Here is a 22,005-nt window from a genome sequence, read left to right on the forward strand (position 1 = left end):
CCAGTTCTGTTGTGAGAATGCAGCAAAAATAGCCTGATGTCAAATGCTATTTGATATCACTTCTTAATGTGTCTGATACACTTATTCTTTATGTGAGCCCACTGCTATCTTGCTTATGCTGCAAAAATACCTATATATTTATTTTTTTGTTTGGCTCTAAGTGTACCAAATTAGTTTCTTGGTTTCATTCTCAGCTCCTCATGGTTTTTGCATTGATGAATTAATGGCATTCCTACCTTTGTGTTGTAGAAGAGAATTTGAACTTAACAGCTCCACGTACTGATTAGAAAATCTTGTGTCTCTGCAGGGGAATGAATTCCTGCAGTTTCACTCCTGGCCAAACTGAGGGAAGGTGGCTGCAAGGAATTGCAGCACTGGCATGTCTGCTCTGACACCAATGCTGGACAAGAAGTAGAAGTAAAAAAGCAACACCCAAAGCTTCTCTGTAAACACTGGCAGACCCAGCAGTGGTGAGAGGTTGGATTTTATTCTAATGTTAAAGCAAGGAATGGTAATATTAAAGCAAGCAGATAAACGGGAGAAACAGGTATATTGCATATTGCATATTTTAATTGCATGTTGTGTGTATTGCATCTATATGCGTATATTGCGTATTGCCCATTTTAATTGCATCTATTAAAATTGAGCAGCATTTTTAGCTAAATTAGTTGGTCTGTACACCCTGGCAGGACTGTGCTGCTGTGTTGACTGTAACCTTTATGCACAGCTTGGGTTGCAGGCCTGAGCTCTGTGCTGACCACACTGTCTCTCCATCACTGACTGATTTTGACAGTTTATGTCCTATTGCATATTGCATATATATACATATATTGCATATTTTAATTTCATGTTGTATATTTTGCATAGATAAACATGTACTGCATATTTTAATTGCATGTTGCATATATTGCATATTGCATAGATAAACATATATTGCATATTTTAGCTGCATGTTGCATATATAAGCATATATAAGCATATGTTACATATTGCCTATTTTAATTTCATCTATTAATATTAAACAGCGTTTTTAGCTAAGTGAGTCGGTCTGTACAGTCTGGCAGGACCAACCAGGTGCTGATAATAACCACACTGTCTCCCTCACTGACCTATTTTGACAGTTTATGTCCTGTTGCATGTATTGCATAGATCTGTATGTACTGCATATTTTAATTGCATGTTGCATATATTGCATATTGCATAGATAAACATATATTGCATATTTTAATTGCGTGTTGCATATATTGCATATATAAGCATATATAAGTATATATTACATATTGCCTATTTTAATTGCATCTATTAATATTAAACAACGTTTTTAGCTAAGTTGATTGTTCTGTACACCCTGGCAGGCCTGTGCTGCTGTGCTGTCTGGAACCTTTTAGCACAGCTGGGGTTGTAGACCTCAGCTCTGTGCTGACCACACTGTCTCCATCACTGACTGATTTTGACAGTTTATGTCCTGTTGCATATATTGCATATTGCATAGATAAACATATATTGCATATTTTAATTTCATGTTGTATATTTTGCATAGATAAACATGTACTGCATATTTTAATTGCATGTTGCATATATTGCATATTGCATAGATAAACATATATTGCATATTTTAGCTGCATGTTGCATATATAAGCATATATAAGCATATATTACATATTGCCTATTTTAATTGCATCTATTAATATTAAACAGCGTTTTTAGCTAAGTGAGTCGGTCTGTACAGCCTGGCAGGACCAACCAGGTGCTGATAATAACCACACTGTCTCCCTCACTGACCTATTTTGACAGTTTATGTCCTGTTGCATGTATTGCATATTGCATATATATACATATATTGCATATTTTAATTTCATGTTGTATATATTGCATAGATAAACATATACTGCATATTTTAATTGCGTGTTGCATATATTGCATATTGCATAGATAAACATATATTGCATATTTTAATTGCGTGTTGCATATATTGCATATATAAGCATATATAAGTATATATTACATATTGCCTATTTTAATTGCATCTATTAATATTAAACAACGTTTTTAGCTAAGTTGATTGTTCTGTACACCCTGGCAGGCCTGTGCTGCTGTGCTGTCTGGAACCTTTTAGCACAGCTGGGGTTGTAGACCTCAGCTCTGTGCAGACCACACTGTCTCCATCACTGACTGATTTTGACAGTTTATGTCCTGTTGCATATATTGCATATTGCATATATATACATATATTGCATATTTTAATTTCATGTTGTATATATTGCATAGATAAACATATACTGCATATTTTAATTGCGTGTTGCATATATTGCATATTGCATAGATAAACATATATTGCATATTTTAGCTGCATGTTGCATATATAAGCATATATAAGCATATATTACATATTGCCTATTTTAATTGCATCTATTAATGTTAAACAGCGTTTTTAGCTAAGTTAGTTGGTCTGTACAGCCTGGCAGGCCTGTGCTGCTGTGCTGTCTGGAACCTTTTAGCACAGCTGGGGTTGTAGACCTCAGCTCTGTGCTGATAATAACCACACTGTCTCACTGACTTACTTTGACAGCTTATGTCCTGTTGCGTATATTGCCTATTGCATAGATAAACACATATTGCATATTTTAATTGCACATTGCATGTATTGCATATATAAGCATATATTACATATTGCCTATTTTAGTCGCATCTATTAATGTTAAACAGCGTTTTTAGCTGAGTTGGTTGGTCTGTACAGCCTGGCAGGCCTGAGCTCTGTGCTGACAATACCCACACTGTCTCTCTCACTGACTGACTTTGACAGCTTATGTCCGGTCACTCTCAGTGGTTTGCAAAGCTGACATTTCCCTTTAGTGAACCTGAAACTCCTTTCTGCTGTCTTGCCCAGATATTTTGAACGTACCAGGCACTAGTGAAAAGCAGGGAAAAGAGGGCTCCTTTCTCACTGAACCTGGGGAGGGATGGAAGGAGCTGGAGTATAAAAAAAAACCTGGGCCCCAGATTAGTGTAGTTGTGGTCAGAGGTTTATTTCTATTAATTTGTCATGCTATAAATGCCACACTACTCTTCTGTTCCGTAGCACATATTCTCCTGCTCTTACAATATTTTCCTTCCTCATGGTAAAGTGTATCTGATTGAGCCAATTTATACTGACAGCTTTCCTAAGTTAACTTCTCTGTGAATTCCCAGTTCATTTAATATATTTTCCTCATGCTTCCCACATTTGAGTTACCTTTGTTCTGAGTCTGAAGGATAGGAAGCTGATAGTTATTTTATATTTATATTTCAAGGCTGCTTAATGTTTAATGAGGCTGAATATGTTGTAAAAAGCTTCAGAACACTCGGGCTGGTTAATATTTCATGTCGATCTACAGAGACAACTATATTGATCTTTTAAGCATCTGCTAAACAAGACAAGGAATAAATTAGATTTTGGTCAGTTTGATTTGGCTGGTGAGTTAAATAGCTTTTAGAGCATTATCACCTTTTAAAATGTTTTGTTTCCAGTTGAATAAAGTAGATTTTGAGGGCAGTATTTCATGTCATTTCTCATTGCTCTTCATCCTGCCTGTTTCATTTCAGCTGTGTTTGTGTGTGTTAGGAGGGATGCAGGATACAAAGAGGGGATGTTTGAACTGGCTGCTTTATGCACCCACAATTAGACCTTCCAAAGCCACAGTGGAAGGGCCCTACTTGTCCCTGTTGACTGCATTTTGGACACAGGTTCCCACTATTAAACTAATGTTTATTTGCATCACAGTTACATGCTTAGAAAATTCTCTGCAAAGCTGGACCATGAATACAGTCTGATCCAGGGGAAAACCTGCTTTATCCCCAAGCTCCTTATCCTAGAGGACCTGTTTTAACATCTTGGGTGCAAGTTTACTTTTTACCAGCTTTGGGGGTAACAAGAGCAGAAAATGGATTTCCTTGCAAAAAGAGGAGAAATAAATTATCCATTCAGATGTTCAGAGAATTGTCCTGTACACCTACTGCAAGGGGATAACAAGGCTTTACAAAGGTCCTTTTAGACTGAAATAATTTCATAACAGGTTTGTGATGATTGAAAATTTCCAAACTCCATGCTCAGAAGATGCAGCATGTGTAGAGCTGATCTAAACCAGAAATTTTTATTAAGAAGATGAGCTGGCAGCCTTGGCACAGAGCCATGGGGTTGGAATGTTAGCTCCAGAATAGGTCATGCAGCTTACCCTATAGAAAGACCCATGCAGGAAACATTTGGCAGTTTGACTAAACTCAAGTGTAAATTATTGCATTTAATGTCTCCATGCAAACTCTCTAGCCTGCAAGTATACAAATACTTTTCTGGTACAGAGCTAAATTTTAAATTATCTTGTAGTAAACTAAATATTCCAACTCAGTATAATCCTAAGTAAATCTGTTTCAGGTTAGATATATTAATGTTTATAAGTATATACGAGAATTATGGAATCATACTTTTTTAGTCCCTTGCATTTGTGGAGTTTTTTTAATTGATGGTTTAACTATAGTTTGCTGTATCCAGTTCGGAACAGATGTAATAGCTGGGAAAACTTCATTTCTTTGGCAGAAAACAATTAAAAGTTATCAGTTCTCAGTGACTTGGGCAGGTCTGGGGGTTCCTGAAATGTTACACCTGTACTATTAACTGAATTCAAAATCTAAGGACAAAGATAAAAGGCATAAAATTGATGCAAAATCTGTTAAACTAAGAGCAGGAATGAAGAGAAGGATACCTCTAGGATACCTCTCCAGCAATTTTGAATTCATTCCCGCTGGAATTTCCTTGTGAATTCACTCTTTAAAAAAGACGCTCCCTATGATTTTAAAATGTCTCACCTACGTGTTACCCTGTAAAGATTTCAGGAAGCTTTAGCCATCTAAAATCTGTTCCACTTGTCATTTGATGGGTTCTCAAGTGGCCTTCCTTCCTTTTGTGTCCCAGCAACCTGTGTGAAGCAGTGAAAGCCATATTTAAGTTTAAAAATGGAGAGGGCATTAGGAGTGATTTGGGGGAATTTCTCTGACCTGTCCATCTCATCAATACTGTGTTCTGTATGTCTCTGTTATCTTACAGTTGATCTAATGATCAAAGCTCATCCCCACTTTTATTTCTTCCTGAAACATTAAATTCTCTGACTTCTATCCAAACAGGAGCTATGTCCTGAGAAGCCCTGAGAACATCAGGCTCCTGGGAGCTCACTAATTCCTTCAAGGCACATTTTTAAAAGCTATACTAATGTTTCATCTTCAGTGCTCCCATTCGTCCTTTTTAAAAGCTGTCAGGCTCGTCCCATATAAAGAAAATATTTTCTACACATCTCAATGCATATCTAAATTCTTGTTGATAAGATGGAACATTTCTAATGTAGGTGTCCCCCTTAATTAGCACTCAGATTCTAATAGTACTCATTCTAATTAGCACTGAGATTCAGGATCCTGCCATGACTTGTTCTATTCAGCTGTTCTGGAATTTCTGGTATGTGCTAGTTTCAGACCACAAATGTGGCCAACATTACAAATGAGGCCAACTAAGAAACATTTAAAAACACTACAACTTCAGAAGTTAGCCAGCCAGATCATATCTGGACCCTTTATGATGATGAAACAAATTCTTCCACAGGGAAAACAGCTAATGTGCAGTATATGAAGGTGAGCTCTGCTGCCCTGAGCCAATACTTGTGCTGAGGATGGCCATCCCTTAATTATCAATAGGAATAGTAATTATCAATAGGATACAGTAGGATCATTGGATCCTTGTCACTGCCAGAGTGAAGAAATGATTCAGTCAGGTTGAATGTGTCTCCTGTTCCAATGAAAGGGACTGTACAGAACTCCCTGGAGAAAGGAGATCACAGCCCATCCTGCTGCTGTTACAAGAGTACCTTACAATAGTTGCAGAATGTTTTATTATTTGCTTTTTTACCTTTATCCTGTGGAGAGGCAGCATGCAGGTGTGAAATTGGCTGTTGTGTCATGTGCACATGTGTGCCCTTTGTTCACTGTTTCACACTAGGGGAAAGCTGGTAATTTCTTCTGAGGTTGCTTTGAATTCACCATGCCTGGGGTAATCTATACAGCACTTGAGTCTCAGGGACATCATCCTTCCTGGTGCCTGAAACTTCAGTGGGAAACAACCCTCAGTTCTCCCTTTGAGATTAGTGGAAATGGTTAATGTGCTGGATACTCTGAATGGAACACAGCACAACTAAACTGCAGCCATGAAAAGAGAAATGCTGGATGCTTCCAAGTGCTTGGCTATAGGCCAAGTCAGGTTGTGCAAAATTTTTAGCTATGAAATCTTTTTTTTTTTTTTTTTAGATGCTTCTGTCACTCTGTAAAACTCACTTCATTTGCTAAGGGTGATGCTACCATGACTCAATAAAACGCTTCAGGCTCCCTGAGCAGACCACAAAGACTTTACACACTGCCTTCCATGAACTACTTACAGCCTATCTCACAGGAGTATGAACTAATTCCTAAATGTTAGTGGTCAGTGGCAGTAAGGAGATCAGGATCTGCTGGTTGTAAGGTAATTCTGACCTCCAGTCCCACCACCCCATTGCTCTGCTTGCCTTTGTGTGGCCAAGGCCTTAGAGTAATTCTTATATTCCTTAGAACTAGGAGTTCATGATAACTTCAGTGGGATCAAGATCAGCTTCTGCACAGCAAATAATTAAACATTCTGCAACTATTGTAAGGTACTCTTGTAACAGCAGCAGGATGGGCTGTGATCTCTCTCTAGGGAGTTCTGTACAGCCCCTTTCATTGGAACAGGAGACATTCAACCTGACTGAATCATTAAATGGAATTATAAGACAATGAACATTAGCCACTTAGCTCATTTCATAAATCCCAATAATTAAAACTGCATGGGCAATAATAATGGGCTATTCCAGATATCTAAGTAAGAAAAATGCACCTTTGATGTATTGTGGCATAGTCATGGCAAAAACACTGAGTTAGTGGAGGATCTGTGTAATAAGTTACCATACAGATCCTGCAGCTGCAAATATATAAACATGCTTCCCAACAGAATTTCACTGTGTCACAATTGATTAAGAAAATCGGCAATAACTGACAAGATAGGCACAAAATGGATTTTCATGTTGCTGGGATGAAGTATGGCTCCCAGCAATTAATGGTTTTAGTCATATTAAGAAGATAAATAATGCTATCTGACATTTCAGTATTTCACATTACACTAAAATTTTGTAACGTTTGCTCATAATATGAGTTGAAATATGTTACCTAGGAAAGAAAATGTTATCTCTGGAACAGTCAAACCCCATTAGAAACCTTAGGCTTGAAAAATCACAATGTTAACAGTTATATCCCCTAGCAAAGGTTTGCTTTCCTTAAATAGTGTTAAATTTAAACCCAGAAGCTCTAGTCTCTTTTGGAGTTACTCTTCCATAGTGCATTGAGCTTGAAAGGGAAATTTAGAGCATGGAATGTACTGTGCCATTACTGAATGTTGGTAAGAGAAACACCCTGGAGAACTGCAGAAACAGGGGAGCCTTTAAAATGAAATCACATCAGGGATACTTATGTTCTCTAAAACTGCTTCATTAAAAAAGCTCCTAATCATACTATGACCCCATAACCCACTATTGATAAATAATTTGATTATTTTAAACCTCATTCTAATTGGCATATTTGCCTTTTTCCTAGCTGGATATATGCTGAGTACCATTCTTTTGGAAAAAAAAAGAAAACCTTTTTCTGGATCTGAATTTTCAGTTACTGTTTGTGTGAAAAGCTCCTCTGATTTCAGCATTCTTAGTCACGTAAGTACAGTTTTACCCTGGAAAATACCAATGTGTTCCAAGCAGTAACAGGAATCAAGAACAAATATGAGAACAGGATTTTTCTCTTGTGTGCTGCTAATTCTGTTCCAAACTCATTTAGTAACGTGGAAGAAAATGTGATTGCTTGTCAAAGCACAGATGTGGTTTTTTGTTGGGACAGTGCACAGAGCATTCAGAAGTGTCATGTTTAGCTGTGGGCAACAATGCTTAGTGTCTCAGCACCCAACTCCCACTGAATTTCAACAAGAGTGAGCAAACAACCTTCCCCTGGGCTCCAGTGAAAATCCTTGGCTTAGTATCCAGCCTGAGCTGCAGTTTCACTTGCAGGAAACAAGTGTTTTTTTGAGGTCTTTTGAGGTATTGTTTCCTGAAACAGCAGAAGATAATCTGAGTACACAGAGAGTGCTGAAAATCTGTTAGCAAAACATGTTAGTTTGATAAAGATTGTCAGGATTATTGAGTACAATAAACCTTTCCAAATCCAAGCCATAAAGAAAATATATAATCATTTTCACGTGCCAAGATACAATTTTATTGCTTTCCAGATAACACTGCATTTAGGCTTTTATTTAACTTGAGGGTACTGTAAAAACAAAACCAGTTCACTTTTATGACATTTTCCCTGCTCTATGTTAGTGGGAGAGGTGGGGATTTTTCAGAGACATTGCTGGCAATGTCACAAGATGTGCACCCCAAAAGCTTAGTGGTGCTGCCAGCAAGCACATGTAATTTCTGTCAGACTCAGCAATCTACATTTAATTATCTTCAACTGCAAGATGTAAAATATTGCACCAGGGTTCTTCCGTGACCTTATAAAAATGGCAGTGTTCACAGAGGTCACAGTTTTGCACTGCCTCCTGATGATTTTTACAAATGTGTTGAACTGCTGAAGTGTCTCACAGCCTGGGAGTCTCAAAGCTCCCCTCTGGATTGTTCAGGGTGTGATGTTTTACACCAAACCTTCCAGGAACCTCCCAGAGAATGCTGCTGGGGAGTCCTGATCTCCCAGTACTAGTGTCCAGAACAAATTCTAGTTACAGCTGCTATGTATAATGCACTTCTTTTTGGATTTTCTTTTTTTTTATTTAACGAGGTGACAAAGAACAGTTGGGGTTGTATGTGCAGATGCTTTTGGAAATGACCATCCCAGTGCTTTGGTAACTACTGGCTTTAGAGGCTTGGTTTGTGTTTTCACATCATCTCTCTGCTAATCTGTGTTAGTGTTATTGCACCTTCACAGTATCAAAAAGAAGTATTGGTTTTATTGTGCTTCTTTTCAAACCAGTACAGATAAAAACAACCAAACTTGGAGAAGTTGGTTATATAAAAATATACATGTAACAACTCACATTATACAGTAAAAAATAAAGCACCTATGCGGAAAACTTCCCCCTTTTTTGGAAGGAGAGCTGTCTCTAGAGTTACAGGTATAAACACACAAACCCAGAAGTTCAGCCACAAGAATCTGTCCTCTTAGTGGCAGAGGAGACAGAAGGCCCAGAGGGATGACATGTCTCACTCCTTCTCCATCACAGAGCTGCTGCCATTCACACTGTGTGAACAGGAGCAGGGCTGGGGTGAAGTGTGAAAAGCAGGAGATAAATTATGCTCCATGTGGCACAACTCCTCCCAGGAAGCAGCCAGGCCAAGGGCCCACAAACAGCTGTACATTACCCTGCTGTGGAAGGAGCAGCTGCCAGGCTGGACTCTGCATCCCTGCCTGGGAATGCAGGGTCAGGAACAAGGGACCTGTGCATTTGCACACTGGAGCAGGAGCCAGGGGGCTGCAGCAGCACTCACCCAACACAGCAACTCTGTGGAGACAAAGCTGGTATCAAACTCTTCTCTGGGCAGGAGGCTCAAAGGGTCACCTCTAAACTATTAGAAAAGACAACTAAATAACTTAAGTCTGATTAAACATTAGGGTTCTAATCCTAGGTGCATTTCACTATGGTAAAAGTGGGTATTTGAAGAAAATACTTGGCTATTAAAGATCTTTGCAATGTTTTTAAAAGTCCCTTTTCCATGCCAGGCTCTAACCTATTCAGAAAAGTTACCCTCTTAATTTTTTCAAAAATAAAACTCTAGTAACTAAAGATGGTATTTAACCATGTGAAAGGAGTAAAAAAGCTATTTCTATGTGGTTTCTGAGGTAATAAGCTGGCATGTTAAAAATAATCTTAATGCAAGTCATTCAGTTGTGAGTGTCCCTTGGCCATCTTCCATCCTGGAGGGGATGGACACAGAGATTTCAGTAATGTGGAGAAAAGATGTGTGGCACACTGGCTGGCACACTAGATCATAGCTCATCATGGTTTCTCGTGAGGTCCTCCCCATAATTGGTAGCTTGACTTCCAACAAACATGTTCCAGTTGTCTAGAACTTCCTCTTTTGTTAGTTTTTGATCCTGGTAGAAGAAAAAAAAAACCAAAAAACAACTCTGTAAGAATATTTTCAGAACTAAGTCTAAGACACAAAGACACACCAGCACAGACTTGCAAGAGCCCTGGGAAACAGTTCTTCACAGCAGCAGACTGCAGGTTCAGCAATCATTTGTAGCTGTCACAGTGAGTGAAATTTGGGCCTTAGTGGAAGACAGAAGCCCCACAAGCTTCAGGTAGGTCAAACTGCTAACTGAAAGTTCTTTGTAATGCCAAGCAGTAGGAACAGTAGGTTAACAGTGGATTACCTGGTGCACAGTTTTGTGGTTTGGTTCATCTTCCTGACTGTAAAAACAAAAATCCTCTGGTGTACTTTGTGGAAGGTGGTTGCTTATGTTAGCAGTTTTCTGTGTTCAGAGCATTTTGGCTTTCAGGTTCCTCATATGCTGTCCCTGATCAGAGCTAGTGTTTAAGTGAAAGGTATGTGCTTGAATATAGAACTAAGAGTGGGTTTGCTACCCCTATATTTGAGTACAAGGGGTATCTAAATGTAACTTTATTTACCTCTCTTAGTCTATATTAACATACAGAAGTAATGGACCACTCTTAAAGGAAAAAGAGTATTTTTTGCTGTGTTAAAATAGTGATAGTTTCTCATCTCATCTAATGAAAACCAGGGGACCTTCTAAAGCTGATAAACTGTATTGTAACACTTTGTAATTCTAACACTACCAGCTGAGATTGGGATGGAAACATTAATCCACCAGCAAGTCTAGCCTCTAAAGAGAAGTCTAGCCTCTTTAATCCATTAGCAAGTCTAGCCTCTAAAGTTAGTAGGAATAAATTCTTGCAAGCTGGTGTTTTAAAAAACCCACAAGACCCTATATAACTTCTTTAAAAACAACACTGGAGCACCACATACCTTGTCTACATCAGATTCATAGACTAAGTGCCTGGCTTCAGCTAGTGCATGGTCATAGTCCTGGGGGAGGATCCAGTGCTGGATCTCATCTTTGTCCATCTTTCCATCCTTGTTGAGATCACGGAAATCTGAGAACTGCTCACGCTCTGTAATCACCCAGTCGGGCTCTGGTCCACCCTCCTCATTTGCAAACATATCAGCTGGAGAGGAAATAAGGGTCTTACTTGAGTCCTATTTACTTTTCAAATTAAGAACAAAATAAAGATTTTTCAGTGTTCCTCAGAGGACACTGAACTTTTCATTCTTTGCACAGTGTCTCTGTACAGAAAGAGAAATGTGGGGTGCAGATGGAGTAGCTGCATCTTCTCTCAGGCCTATTTCTTCACTGCTGGTGATTCTGCCCATTCTCACAGCACCCTGTATCATACCTGTGCACTTCTGGTGGGGCTAACAGGAGAGCTAACATGTTCAAAGGCCATCATCTGAAATTCAGAATGAACAAAATCCTCTAAGGATCTTTGGCTGAACAGCAGTCTTAAGCTTTAGTGCTAGGCTTGGTCACATGGGGAGAAAGGAACTCAGCCATTTTATCTTGTCCCTGCCAGCAAATGTCTTTGTGGATAAGATCAGACTCCAGCCAGCAGAGTGATTACAGGAAAAAAGGCACAGGGGGAATTTAGGCAAACAAAAATTGCTAAATGGAACCTGCATGCATTTTAGAGAAGTCTTGTGTGAGAGACATTCAGCTTAGGAGATCAGCTCTCATTTAGGCATGCAGTGCTGCAGCACATTCCAGCAGAAGACACTGCTCCAGGAAAGAGCTGCAGAAGTCAGGAGTCATGGTGCACTGTGTGAGGAGCCACAGGCACAGAGCACTGGTCACAGCCTGGGACCTGGGGAGGGAGCAGTGTGTGTGGCAGCATGCAGAGGTCACACACCCCAGCTGCTCTGCACATCACTCCTGTGCTGCATTTTGGGAGCCACAGTGGCAGCTGCTTTCTGCATAAACACAGCACAGCAGCAGTGATTATTCAAACCAATGTTCTTTACATCACAGGGCTTTCCAAATCATGAGTGGTGTCTCTGTCATCCTTCTGGTCACTGTGGCCAATCCTTTCCTACTCATCCTCAAGCCTTCCACTTCTCTATTTAGAATGAAACCTGCTTTGTGACACTACTCCTCTCCTCTCCAGTGCCTTCTGGATTTGGTTTTCAAGGGCCCTCATGGATGGTGTGAGGGTCAGAGGCTGGCTGGTACCTGTGGGAAACACAAATGCTGAATTCCAAGGCAGGAGTAAGTACCCCTGACACTGGGCTGAGGCTCTCCATTGTCACTGTCCCCAGTGTCCCTGAAATACTCTGTTACCTGCCCACGCACAGTGAGAATTTAGTCCTCTCTGCTCAACATTTTTATAGGCATTTTGCTCCGCTGCTTGTGTAAATCTAAACCAAATTTTGCAAAAGACAAAATGGGTGCAAAGAAGGGAATGGAGGGTGGGATCATTCTATAAGCTTCAACAGATCCCCCCAACAAATACTCCATCTAGAGACTGAAATTTTTGGACTTCTTTTTGTTGCTCCTTATAAACTACCAAAGAAGAGATTTCGTTTTCTGTTGGTTTATTAATCCCAACTTCATCAAAATTAAAAAAAAAAAACACATCTGAAAAAGGAAAGTAGGAATATTTTAAGCATAGTTTTCTCAACTCAGGAAGAAAACTTCAGACAACACATTCACTTTCTTTTTTCATTTTTTTAAAGTGCAAATTATATTGTTTATTTGAAGCAACTGACATGTCCTGTCAATTTGATTTTATCATCCTTGCCAATGTGGGGTGATCGTGACTAGAACATTCTATGTTCCTATCTATAGAAGACAAGAAGAACCAGCATTCACATGGTAACAAATGTTGACAATTACCTTATAATTATATGTAGGTAATGTCACTGAATGAACTGAAATTACTGTGGAAATTATGCTGCTCTGTTATTTCAGTCATAGATGAATAGCATTCACTTTCTGGGCTAAATATAATTTACAAGGAACAGAACCCCCTGCCATTAATTAGTGTGTGTATATTGTTCCTGATTCTATGTGAAGTGATCTTTATAGCACCACTAGAAACAGAAAGCTTCATCCAACTTTGCACTAATGCCTTCTCAGTGCTACTTTCTGGATTTAAAACTCATCAAAATAGAATGGTATCATCAGTACAGAAGTATGGGCTTTACTTACTAATTAAACTAGGAAAAAAACCTAGCAGGAACAAGGTGAACTTTCTCTTTTTGCAATGGTTGATTCCCAGGTGTCTTGGATATTTGAGCACCATCCAAAACCATTTATTTGGGAAAAGACTAATTCATTTTCTCATCCTCCTGCATTTCTAAACAGTGCCTTCAAACAGCAGTTAACATGGTGCAATATTCAAAGAATATCCCTGCCATGAAAAATATTATTCCAGATTCTCTTTTGTTCTCATATAACTCTTAGCTGAGTTAAATAAGAGCAAGAGGAGAATTTTGTGTTGTGAAGCATGAGGAATTCTTCCTGGTCATGTTGCTATCTACCTAAAATGAAATTAAACTTTCTGGGTTGGGTGGCTGGTATAAAATAGTTGAACTGTTCACTCTGGGTTGTTAATGCTGCTGCCAGTTTGAGAGAAGATGGAAAAATGGACTGGAGATTATATAAGAAACAAGTAACAACACTTACCAATGTATTCATCTTGATCCACAAAACCATCCTCGTTTTTGTCTATGTCTTCTAAGGTTTCCTGGGAAACAATTTTGCATGAAAGTCATCAAGAAAAACTGAGAGCTCTGATCACCTGCCTTTGATAATTTAATGTTCTGAGGCCTTGACCTGCCCCTGTACACAAGTGAATGTAGTCTCACTAAACCCAGTGGGACTGTTGTTTGCACAATGAATATAAAAATATCCTTTCATGTTGAATAAATTCCCTGTATGAATGAACTGCTTATGTTAGGGGCAGATACCAGCCTGCATGAAACACTCAGCTGCTGTATGTCAGCACACCCTCCTTATATTTTGGTTTAAGTCTGTGCCCCAAGATTGTTTCTTGATTCAATTTAGGAGCTGTCTAAGTGCACTTAAAAAGTCTTTCTTATGTTGAGACTTCTAAACCAAGTGATTATCATGAAAGGCACCCCTTTCTGTTCCCCACTTAGCTTTTATGTGCGTGTCTCTTTCTAAACCCTGCCTGGAAAGGTGAGAGAAGCCTTCAAATTCACCCATAAAAGCAGAAACAATGGCATTGATTTTGCTTTGCTTACTAAGACAACAATGTTTTTCATGTGCTCAAACTCCTCTGGGTGCAGGAAAGCAGTGAACTCCTCACGAGTGGCAGCCAAGTCTCCATCCAGGTCTGCAGCTTTGAATCGTCTTTCATCTCTGGGCAGCATTTTCTTAAAACTGTGCTGATCAGTTGCATCTTGGAATTCTTCTGGATTTTCTGCAGACAAATCAAGATGATCTCAGAGGTGTTCTCCTTTAAAACATACTAGCAAAACAAAGCTGTTTGAGTTTAGAAATAAAAAGGTTTATTGCCAGAATAGCTGTTGCTCTAAATGGAAATTCTCTTCCCCATGAAGTTTAAAACTCAGGGGTCAAATACTTGGTTTGATTTTTAAAGGTGACAGTAGTAGGAGGTAAATTTCTGAGCAAGCCTTCTCTTACAATCCAGAATAATGGGTTTTGCAGTATTCCCTCAGAGATTTTTTTTATCTGTCTTTACAAGCACCACTGAGGCAATATTTGGGGTAGACTTCATTCACAGTAGTTTTCTTCATCTTTAGGAATCAGTATGATCCACACAACTTTTCAATTTCAAGAAGAGCAAACCAAGGAAATGTGGTTCAGAAGGTGGCAGACTGACTGAAATTATCTCAGTGCTAGACCTCTGCTACAGGGAACCTAACAATTCTTTTCAGTTTAAAACAATGGCATTTTTTCAGAGTGTTCAGTGGCATAAAAGGAATGGTATTTGATATAATTTTTAAAATAGGATCATTAAACTGACTTGAAAAATGAAAAATACTCATAACAATTTCACAATTCACATGTTGGGAGACAAACATATGTGAAAAAGACTGGGTCAGGAATTACAGATGGGAGTTTTAAGTATTAATTAACACAAGCCCACAATGCTGCTCTCCAAATCTTGGGGCTTAGAGGAAGCAAAGACAAGGCTGAGAAGGGTTCCAGGGATAATTCTGCAGGGACTGTGTGTTAAATATTTCCTTTCACAAATGTAACAAACTCCATTTAAATCTAAGGTAGACTATGGAATTATTACTGCTACAGGAAGCTTGCTCCAGAAACTGCCTCTGTGGTAGGTAAATATTGTTTTCTCATTTCCAGTAAGTATAAATGGTCAATTAATACTGATTTGTTGCTCTGTCAGTATTGCCCTTTAGCTTAAGTGATCTCTTCTCCTCCTCCTCCTTCATTAACTTATAAAAGCAAAGGGAATGTGGAGGGGGGTGGGGGAAATTCAGGTATTTTTTTTTAATAAATGTTTATTTTGCCTGATTTGTTAAGGATTTTCATATGCTGTTGATCACAGTCTGAAGCATGTTATTCTGCAAGAATGACTTTAATCAATAACTTTGCTGTAGCTTAGACACAGGCTACATTTTTAACATCTAGACTTGGGATTTTAGAGACTAAATTCACAAATACAGTTAATTAGACAATATATTATTTTTTAATTGAAGTACCCTTTTCAATGCTAAAAAATAATATACTTCTAACTGGAGGAGACTTTAATTCAGCTGTGTCAGTATATTTAATGATACCTCTACAAAACCTTCTGTGTGCTGGTGACCCATGTGCAAAGGGCTGCAATAAATAACTAAAAAGTGCTTTTGACCTCTGAGCATCCATAAAATTTAATGTGAGCTTCAAGAGTCCTCAATGTGACAACAACCTCCAGTTGTCTGCAAGGCAAGAAATCATATTTTATAATCTTAAAAATCCTCGATCATACAATCTGTTCTCTTACCTAGATAATAACCATATGTAGCTTGCTTGTATTCTTCCCAGGCAATTTTATCATCCTTGTTTAGATCATAATCTTTCCAAACTTTGGCCACGTTTTCATAGATGTAGCGTTTCTGCACTCGTTTAATCCAGGTTTTTAACTCCTCTGTTGTGATATAGCCATCTTTGTCATCATCTATTCTGTCCACAATCTTCCTGTAAAAAGAGATCAGCATCATTAAAACCCTACTGCATGTCAGGCCAATTTTAGTAATCTTCATCTGGCCCTGATTTTCCACAAAAACACAGTGCCCCAAACTCCTAAAGCTGTCCTACTGGTTAAGGTTTTCCTGCATTTTACACATCATATAAAGGAATGTGTCTCTGTTTGTTATTCAGCATTGCTACGAATAACTCAAAGGAAACTTGCACAACTAAAATTAGTGAGCAGAGAATACCTGGCTTTCTTTTTCTTAGGTTGTGCCTCCTGTCTTAGGGGCATCTGTTCTTCACTGCCTACAGGGAGTGGCTGTGCTGGCTCAGAGCAGGAGACACCTGTGGTGGTGCTGGCAGGGGTCACGGGATGAGGGAAGAGATGAGAATTTTCACTCCATATTTCAGAAGGCTGATTTATTATTTTATTATATATTAAAAAGAAAATTATCTATTTTATGATATATTAAAAGAAAATGATATTAATATATATTAAAATATGTAATTATGTATTTTAATATCTATTTTAATATATATGTTATATCTTTTATATATATTAATATAATTAATAATAAAACATAATATATCATATAATAATTATTATTTGTAATATTATATGTAATATAATTTTAATTACATTCTATTTATTATATATAATATATTGTATATAATACATAGAATATATTTAATTCTAATATTATATATTAGAATTTTATAATAATATTATATGTAATATTATGTTAATATAATATATAATAATATAATATATAATAGTATAATATATAATATATAATGATATAGAATATGATTTTATATATTTTAATATAGATTAATATATATTAAAATATATATTAAAAGAAAATTATTAAAACTATACTAAAAGAACAGAAGAAAGGATTTCATCCGGAGGCTAACAAGGAAAAGAATGGTGGACCTGCAATTGGTCATCAAATAGAAACAACTCACATGGACCAATCAAAGATGCACCTGTTGCATTCCACAGCAGCAGATAATTATTGTTTTTCTTTTCCTCTGAGGCTTCTCAGCAGGAAAAATCCTAGCAAAAGTATTTTTCAGAAAATATATCCATGACAGACAGCAACTTCACTTCAGGACAAAGCCTGAACTCAAACTTGCTGGAGGCAAGCAGAGCAAAAACCCAGGATTTGGCGGAGACCTGCAGTTTGTCCTCCGGCTTTGCAGCAGGCTGACATCAGGGTGCAGTGAGTGTGAGCGTGTAATGCTGGGGATGTCCACCAGGCACAGCCTCCCCTTCCCAGCCTGTCCCTGCACTTGTTTCTTTTCCTTGATTCCCAGTGGAAATCAGTACTGCTGGTGTTGCCAGGAACGCCGGTTACTCACTAAAGCAGCATCAAGTCTGCAGCAGGTCTGCAGCCATGGCTGGAAGACTTGGCATTTTAGAGACTAAAAGGGCTATAAACCTCTGTCCTGTGTAAAGCTGCCAGCACCGTTGGAACCAGCAGGAGTGAAACATTCTGCACACAGCTGCAGTTCAAAAAAACAAAAAAAAAGGACAGTGCTCTCTCTACCATTTATGTTCTCTGCAACTAATCTCACTGCAATTAATCTCTCTGCAACTGATGAACTTCACCATTTTGGGGCCGAGCTTGTAAAACTGCCTTCTGTGCCTGCTCTTGGAACTGAGCACATCCACCTTGGCCCTCTGGCACATCCAGGCTGGCTTTGGGCACACCAGCACCCTTCCCCCTGGCCATGAGGTGCAGGGGCAGCCTGTCTGCAGGTGCCCTGTGCCTCATCCAGTGGCCAGCTCATCCCATGCCCATGGAATACTGAGGTGCCACTGCAATGCAGGGGGAAGAGCAGAAGCTGACCTGTCTAAATCCTGACTTGACACTCAGCAGGTGAGCTCCCTAAACCTCAGGGAAAACAATCTGCACTTCTAAACATTCTTTGCAATTCCACATCTTGGTTCTCCACCAAGAAACCACATTTGGAACTGTCAAGTAGTGAAGCAATGTCTCTGCCCAAGCCTTTGTTACAGAAGTGGTTGCTGAAATATCAGCAGCAGCTTCTGCTGAACTTCAGCAATGTTGTGTGAGTCTGATAGTATCAGATTGATTTTGTGAACATGTTGTTTGAGTTATGGGGCAAAAAAGGGGCTGCTGAATTTCATTTCTGAATTAGTGAAGTGTGGATGAACTGACTAGAAAACCTTTTCTCTTCTGTATCCATTGCCAGTGGTCCCTTTCCCTGCATGAGGGACTATATTTGTCACCAGATTTTCCCCACAATGATTTAATTTCATTTGTTTAACTGGTATTTCTTTCTACTGTTAAGGTATGAAATGATTATGCTGGTAGCTCTTGGCAATGTGTAACATGAAAGAAGTCAGGTACACATTTTCTGTGTACCAGAAAATACTTCATGTCTTCTCCTTTTCCCCTGTTTTTATAGGTCCATTGCATCCACAGGCACTATTCCATCCCACTTCTCAGCTGAAGCTGGGGACAATAAAACAGTCTTGGGGGCAATAAAACAAGCCTATAGGCTCCCAGAGGCACAGGTAAAAAGCTGTTGTGTGGACTTCACTTTTTACTGTTGTTATTATTGGGATGACCAATGTGCTGCCACATTTCCTAAGCAAGGTAAAATGCCTTATAAATACAACAGCATGCACTCTGGTTAGAGCAGCAGACTGTATGTTTCTGTTTTCTCCCAGAAATCATTTAAAAATAGCTTTTAATTAAATCTGCCTTCTTCCTAAGAGCAGTCACTTGTTGAGAAGTGACTCTGTTTGTAACCCACTACAGAAGTTGCCCCTAACAAAAATGGGGAGAAGGGGTTCAGCATGTGACTGTTAAACCACAAGATGTTTTTTTAATCCTCTCTTTACCTCCCAGTGTGCTGCTATCCAAGATTACAAGGTTGGGGAATGCTGGAAGTTATGAAACTTTCCCAAAAGTCCCCCAGGAGCCATATCCTTGATGCTGAGATGCACAGTGCTCACCCTCAATGTGTCCTCAGAGAGACACCTCCATTTAAAAGGTAATTATTGACTCTGTACTTTAATGTGCCTGTGTCACCCCTCCAAAGGGCAATCAGTGAGATCAATTAAAACTTCTTCCCTTGCTTTACAGTTTGTAAAAATCGTTTAAAAACATCTGTGTTGTTAAATCACATCCCTGACTGAATTATCTGTACCAGTAAGTGCAGACCAATATTAGGAGGGCATGTCCATTTTCGTGACACAAGTGATGAGAATCTAGGTCATAGCCATGTATGCTGAGAACATGGTTTCTTTTGCTCCTTCTTTAAACAATGAGGATGGAGTTGATAATTTCTGGTAATCATTTCATCTGTTTACTCACTGAGACATACAAATAGCAGTGACAGCTTTGAGAAGGATCAAGAGTGAGATCGCAGTGCTGCTGCTTATGGTAGGACTAGACAGAAAATTAGCAAGTGCAACTCCCTGTGGAAGAGAAGGCAGGGGGGAATCATAGTGAGAACATGCAGGGTATTTTAAGCTATCTTCTTTGTGGTAACTACATTAAAGGGTCTTTCTTTAACTCCTATTAAATTTAGTTCTGCTTAGTGATCTGGCTTCCTGTAGGTGTAAAGGAGGGAGAAGCAGTGAAGTTAGGCACGGTCCCTGCCCTTTGCATGGAAATAATAGCAGCTGAAACACTGTGAGCAAAGAAGGCACAAGTGGGAAGATGCTTGAAGAGCATTTGTAAACTGTGGCTGTAGAGAAGGAATGGTTGAAACTCATTAACACTGATGTGGTGTGGGCAGGTGTCCCAGAGGCAGGGAGCAGCAGCAGCAAAGCCTCCAGCAGCAGGTCCAGCCCAGCAGCTCCCTCTGACAGCCTTGCTGCTGTGGGGCCACAAAAGGCAGCAGGGAGGAACCCCAAAGCCATGGACTGCTGGCTGCTCCTTTGCAAAACCAGCGGGGTGGGAGAGAAGTCACAACCCAGAGCTTCGACCTGCAGCCACTCGGATACAGGGTCCCGCTCTGGGGTACAGAGCATCACACTGGGGTACTGTGGGGTACAGAGCATCACAGTGGGGTTCAGGGCACTACTTTGGGGTACAGAGCATCACACTGGGGCTCAGGGCACCACTCTGGAGTACAGGGTGCCACCTTGGGGTACAGAGCATCACAGCGGGGTTCAGGGCACTACTTTGGGGTACAGAGCATCACTCTGGGTTACAGAGCATTCACAGCGGGATTCAGGGTACCACACTGGGGTTCAGGGCACTACTTTGGGGTACAGGGCCCTACACTGCAGTTCAGGGCACCACTGTGGGTACAGAGCATCACACTGGGGTTCAGGGCACTACTTTGGGGTACAGGGTCCTACACTGGGGCTCAGGGCATTACTCTGGAGTACAGGGTCCCACTCTGGTGTAAAGCACATCATAGTGGGCTTCAGGGCACCACTCTGGGGTACAGAGCATCACACTGGGGCTCAGGGCATTACTCTGGAATACAGGGTCCGACACTGCAGCTCAGGGCACCACTGTGGGGTACAGGGCACCGCTCTGAGGTACAGAGCCCCGCTGTCCCCTCGGTCACTCAGGCAGCCCCAGGCCGCCTCCTCCGCCCCGGGCCCAGCTCGGGCCCTCCCCCTGCCACGTCTCCCGCCCGGGCCGGGCGCTCACCCCAGGCGCTCCCGGCTCTCCTCCGGGCTGAGCTGGTCGAAGCTCCGCGCCTCCTCCTTGCCCAGGAAGGCCTCGTGGTCGTACTGGAAGCCGGGCAGGTCCTCGTGCTGCGCGGCTCCGGCCCGGGCCCGCTCCTGCCGCGCCGTGGGCTTGCCCAGCGCGCCCGCCGCCACCAGCAGCAGCGCGGGCAATGCCCTCAGCGCCCCGCCGCCCGCCATGCCCCGCCGGCCCGGCTCGCACCCCGCTCCGCTCCGCTCCGCTCCGCTGCCCGCCACCGCCCCGCCCCGGCCCGCTCCGCCCCCGGGCCGGCCTTTGGCAGCGCGCCCGGCCCGGCTGCGCCACGTCCGCACGGGGCCCGGCGGCGGGGCCGGGGCTGCGGGCAGAGCCGGGCGGGCAGAGCCGGGCGGGCAGAGCCGGGCGGCCGCTGCATCGCCGAAGCGCCCCGAGCTCAGCCTGACAAACACCGCGGCAGCTCCAAACAGCGGCTCGGGGCTGTCCCGCCGCTGCTGCTCGCTCGTCCGGAGCGGCGGGTTGATGATGGTTGCTGCTGGCGTCCTAAATCGTTTGGGAAAAGACAAAAAGTGTGGTTTGAACACAAACAAACTAACCCTGCACGCTGTCTTGAGTGTTGCTACCCGAAAAATGCGAGGGAAAAAGCATCATAGTGGGGCTCAGGGCACAAGTCTGGAGTAAAGGGTCCCACTCTGCGGTACAGAGCATCACACTGGGGTTCAGGGCACTACTGTGGGGTACAGAGCATTGCACTGGGGTTCAGGGCACTACTGTGGGGTACAGAGCATTGCACTGGGGTTCAGGTCACTACTGTGGGGTACAGAGCATCACACTGGGGTTCAGGGCACTACTGTGGGGTACAGAGCATTGCACTGGGGTTCAGGGCACTACTGTGGGGTACAGAGCATTGCACTGGGGTTCAGGTCACTACTGTGGGGTACAGAGCATTGCACTGGGGTTCAGGTCACTACTGTGGGGTACAGAGCATCACACTGGGGTTCAGGGCACTACTGTGGGG

At 41.1% G+C, this 22,005-nt stretch overlaps 1 protein-coding gene across 2 annotated transcripts; it reads right to left on the bottom strand.

Moving 5' to 3' along the window:
- Positions 1-9,053: 9,053 nt before the first annotated feature.
- Positions 9,054-21,209, bottom strand: RCN1 (reticulocalbin 1). Of its 2 annotated transcripts, none has more exons than XM_059475146.1 (6): positions 20,976-21,209; positions 16,139-16,332; positions 14,409-14,587; positions 13,828-13,888; positions 11,115-11,314; positions 9,054-10,218 (listed from the first exon to the last, which is right to left on the bottom strand). In XM_059475146.1, exons 1-6 carry the CDS (start codon positions 21,191-21,193, stop codon positions 10,111-10,113), a joined length of 960 nt encoding a protein of 319 aa, XP_059331129.1. In that variant the 5' UTR covers positions 21,194-21,209; the 3' UTR covers positions 9,054-10,110. The 2 variants fall into 2 exon arrangements, with proteins under 2 accessions (XP_059331129.1, XP_059331130.1); XM_059475147.1 differs by lacking the exon at positions 20,976-21,209 and adding an exon at positions 16,575-16,645.
- Between the last annotated feature and the right edge of the window lie 796 nt (positions 21,210-22,005).

The sequence above is a fragment of the Ammospiza nelsoni genome, chromosome 6 (genome assembly GCF_027579445.1).
Source record: "Ammospiza nelsoni isolate bAmmNel1 chromosome 6, bAmmNel1.pri, whole genome shotgun sequence".
Taxonomy (NCBI): Eukaryota; Metazoa; Chordata; class Aves; order Passeriformes; family Passerellidae; genus Ammospiza; species Ammospiza nelsoni.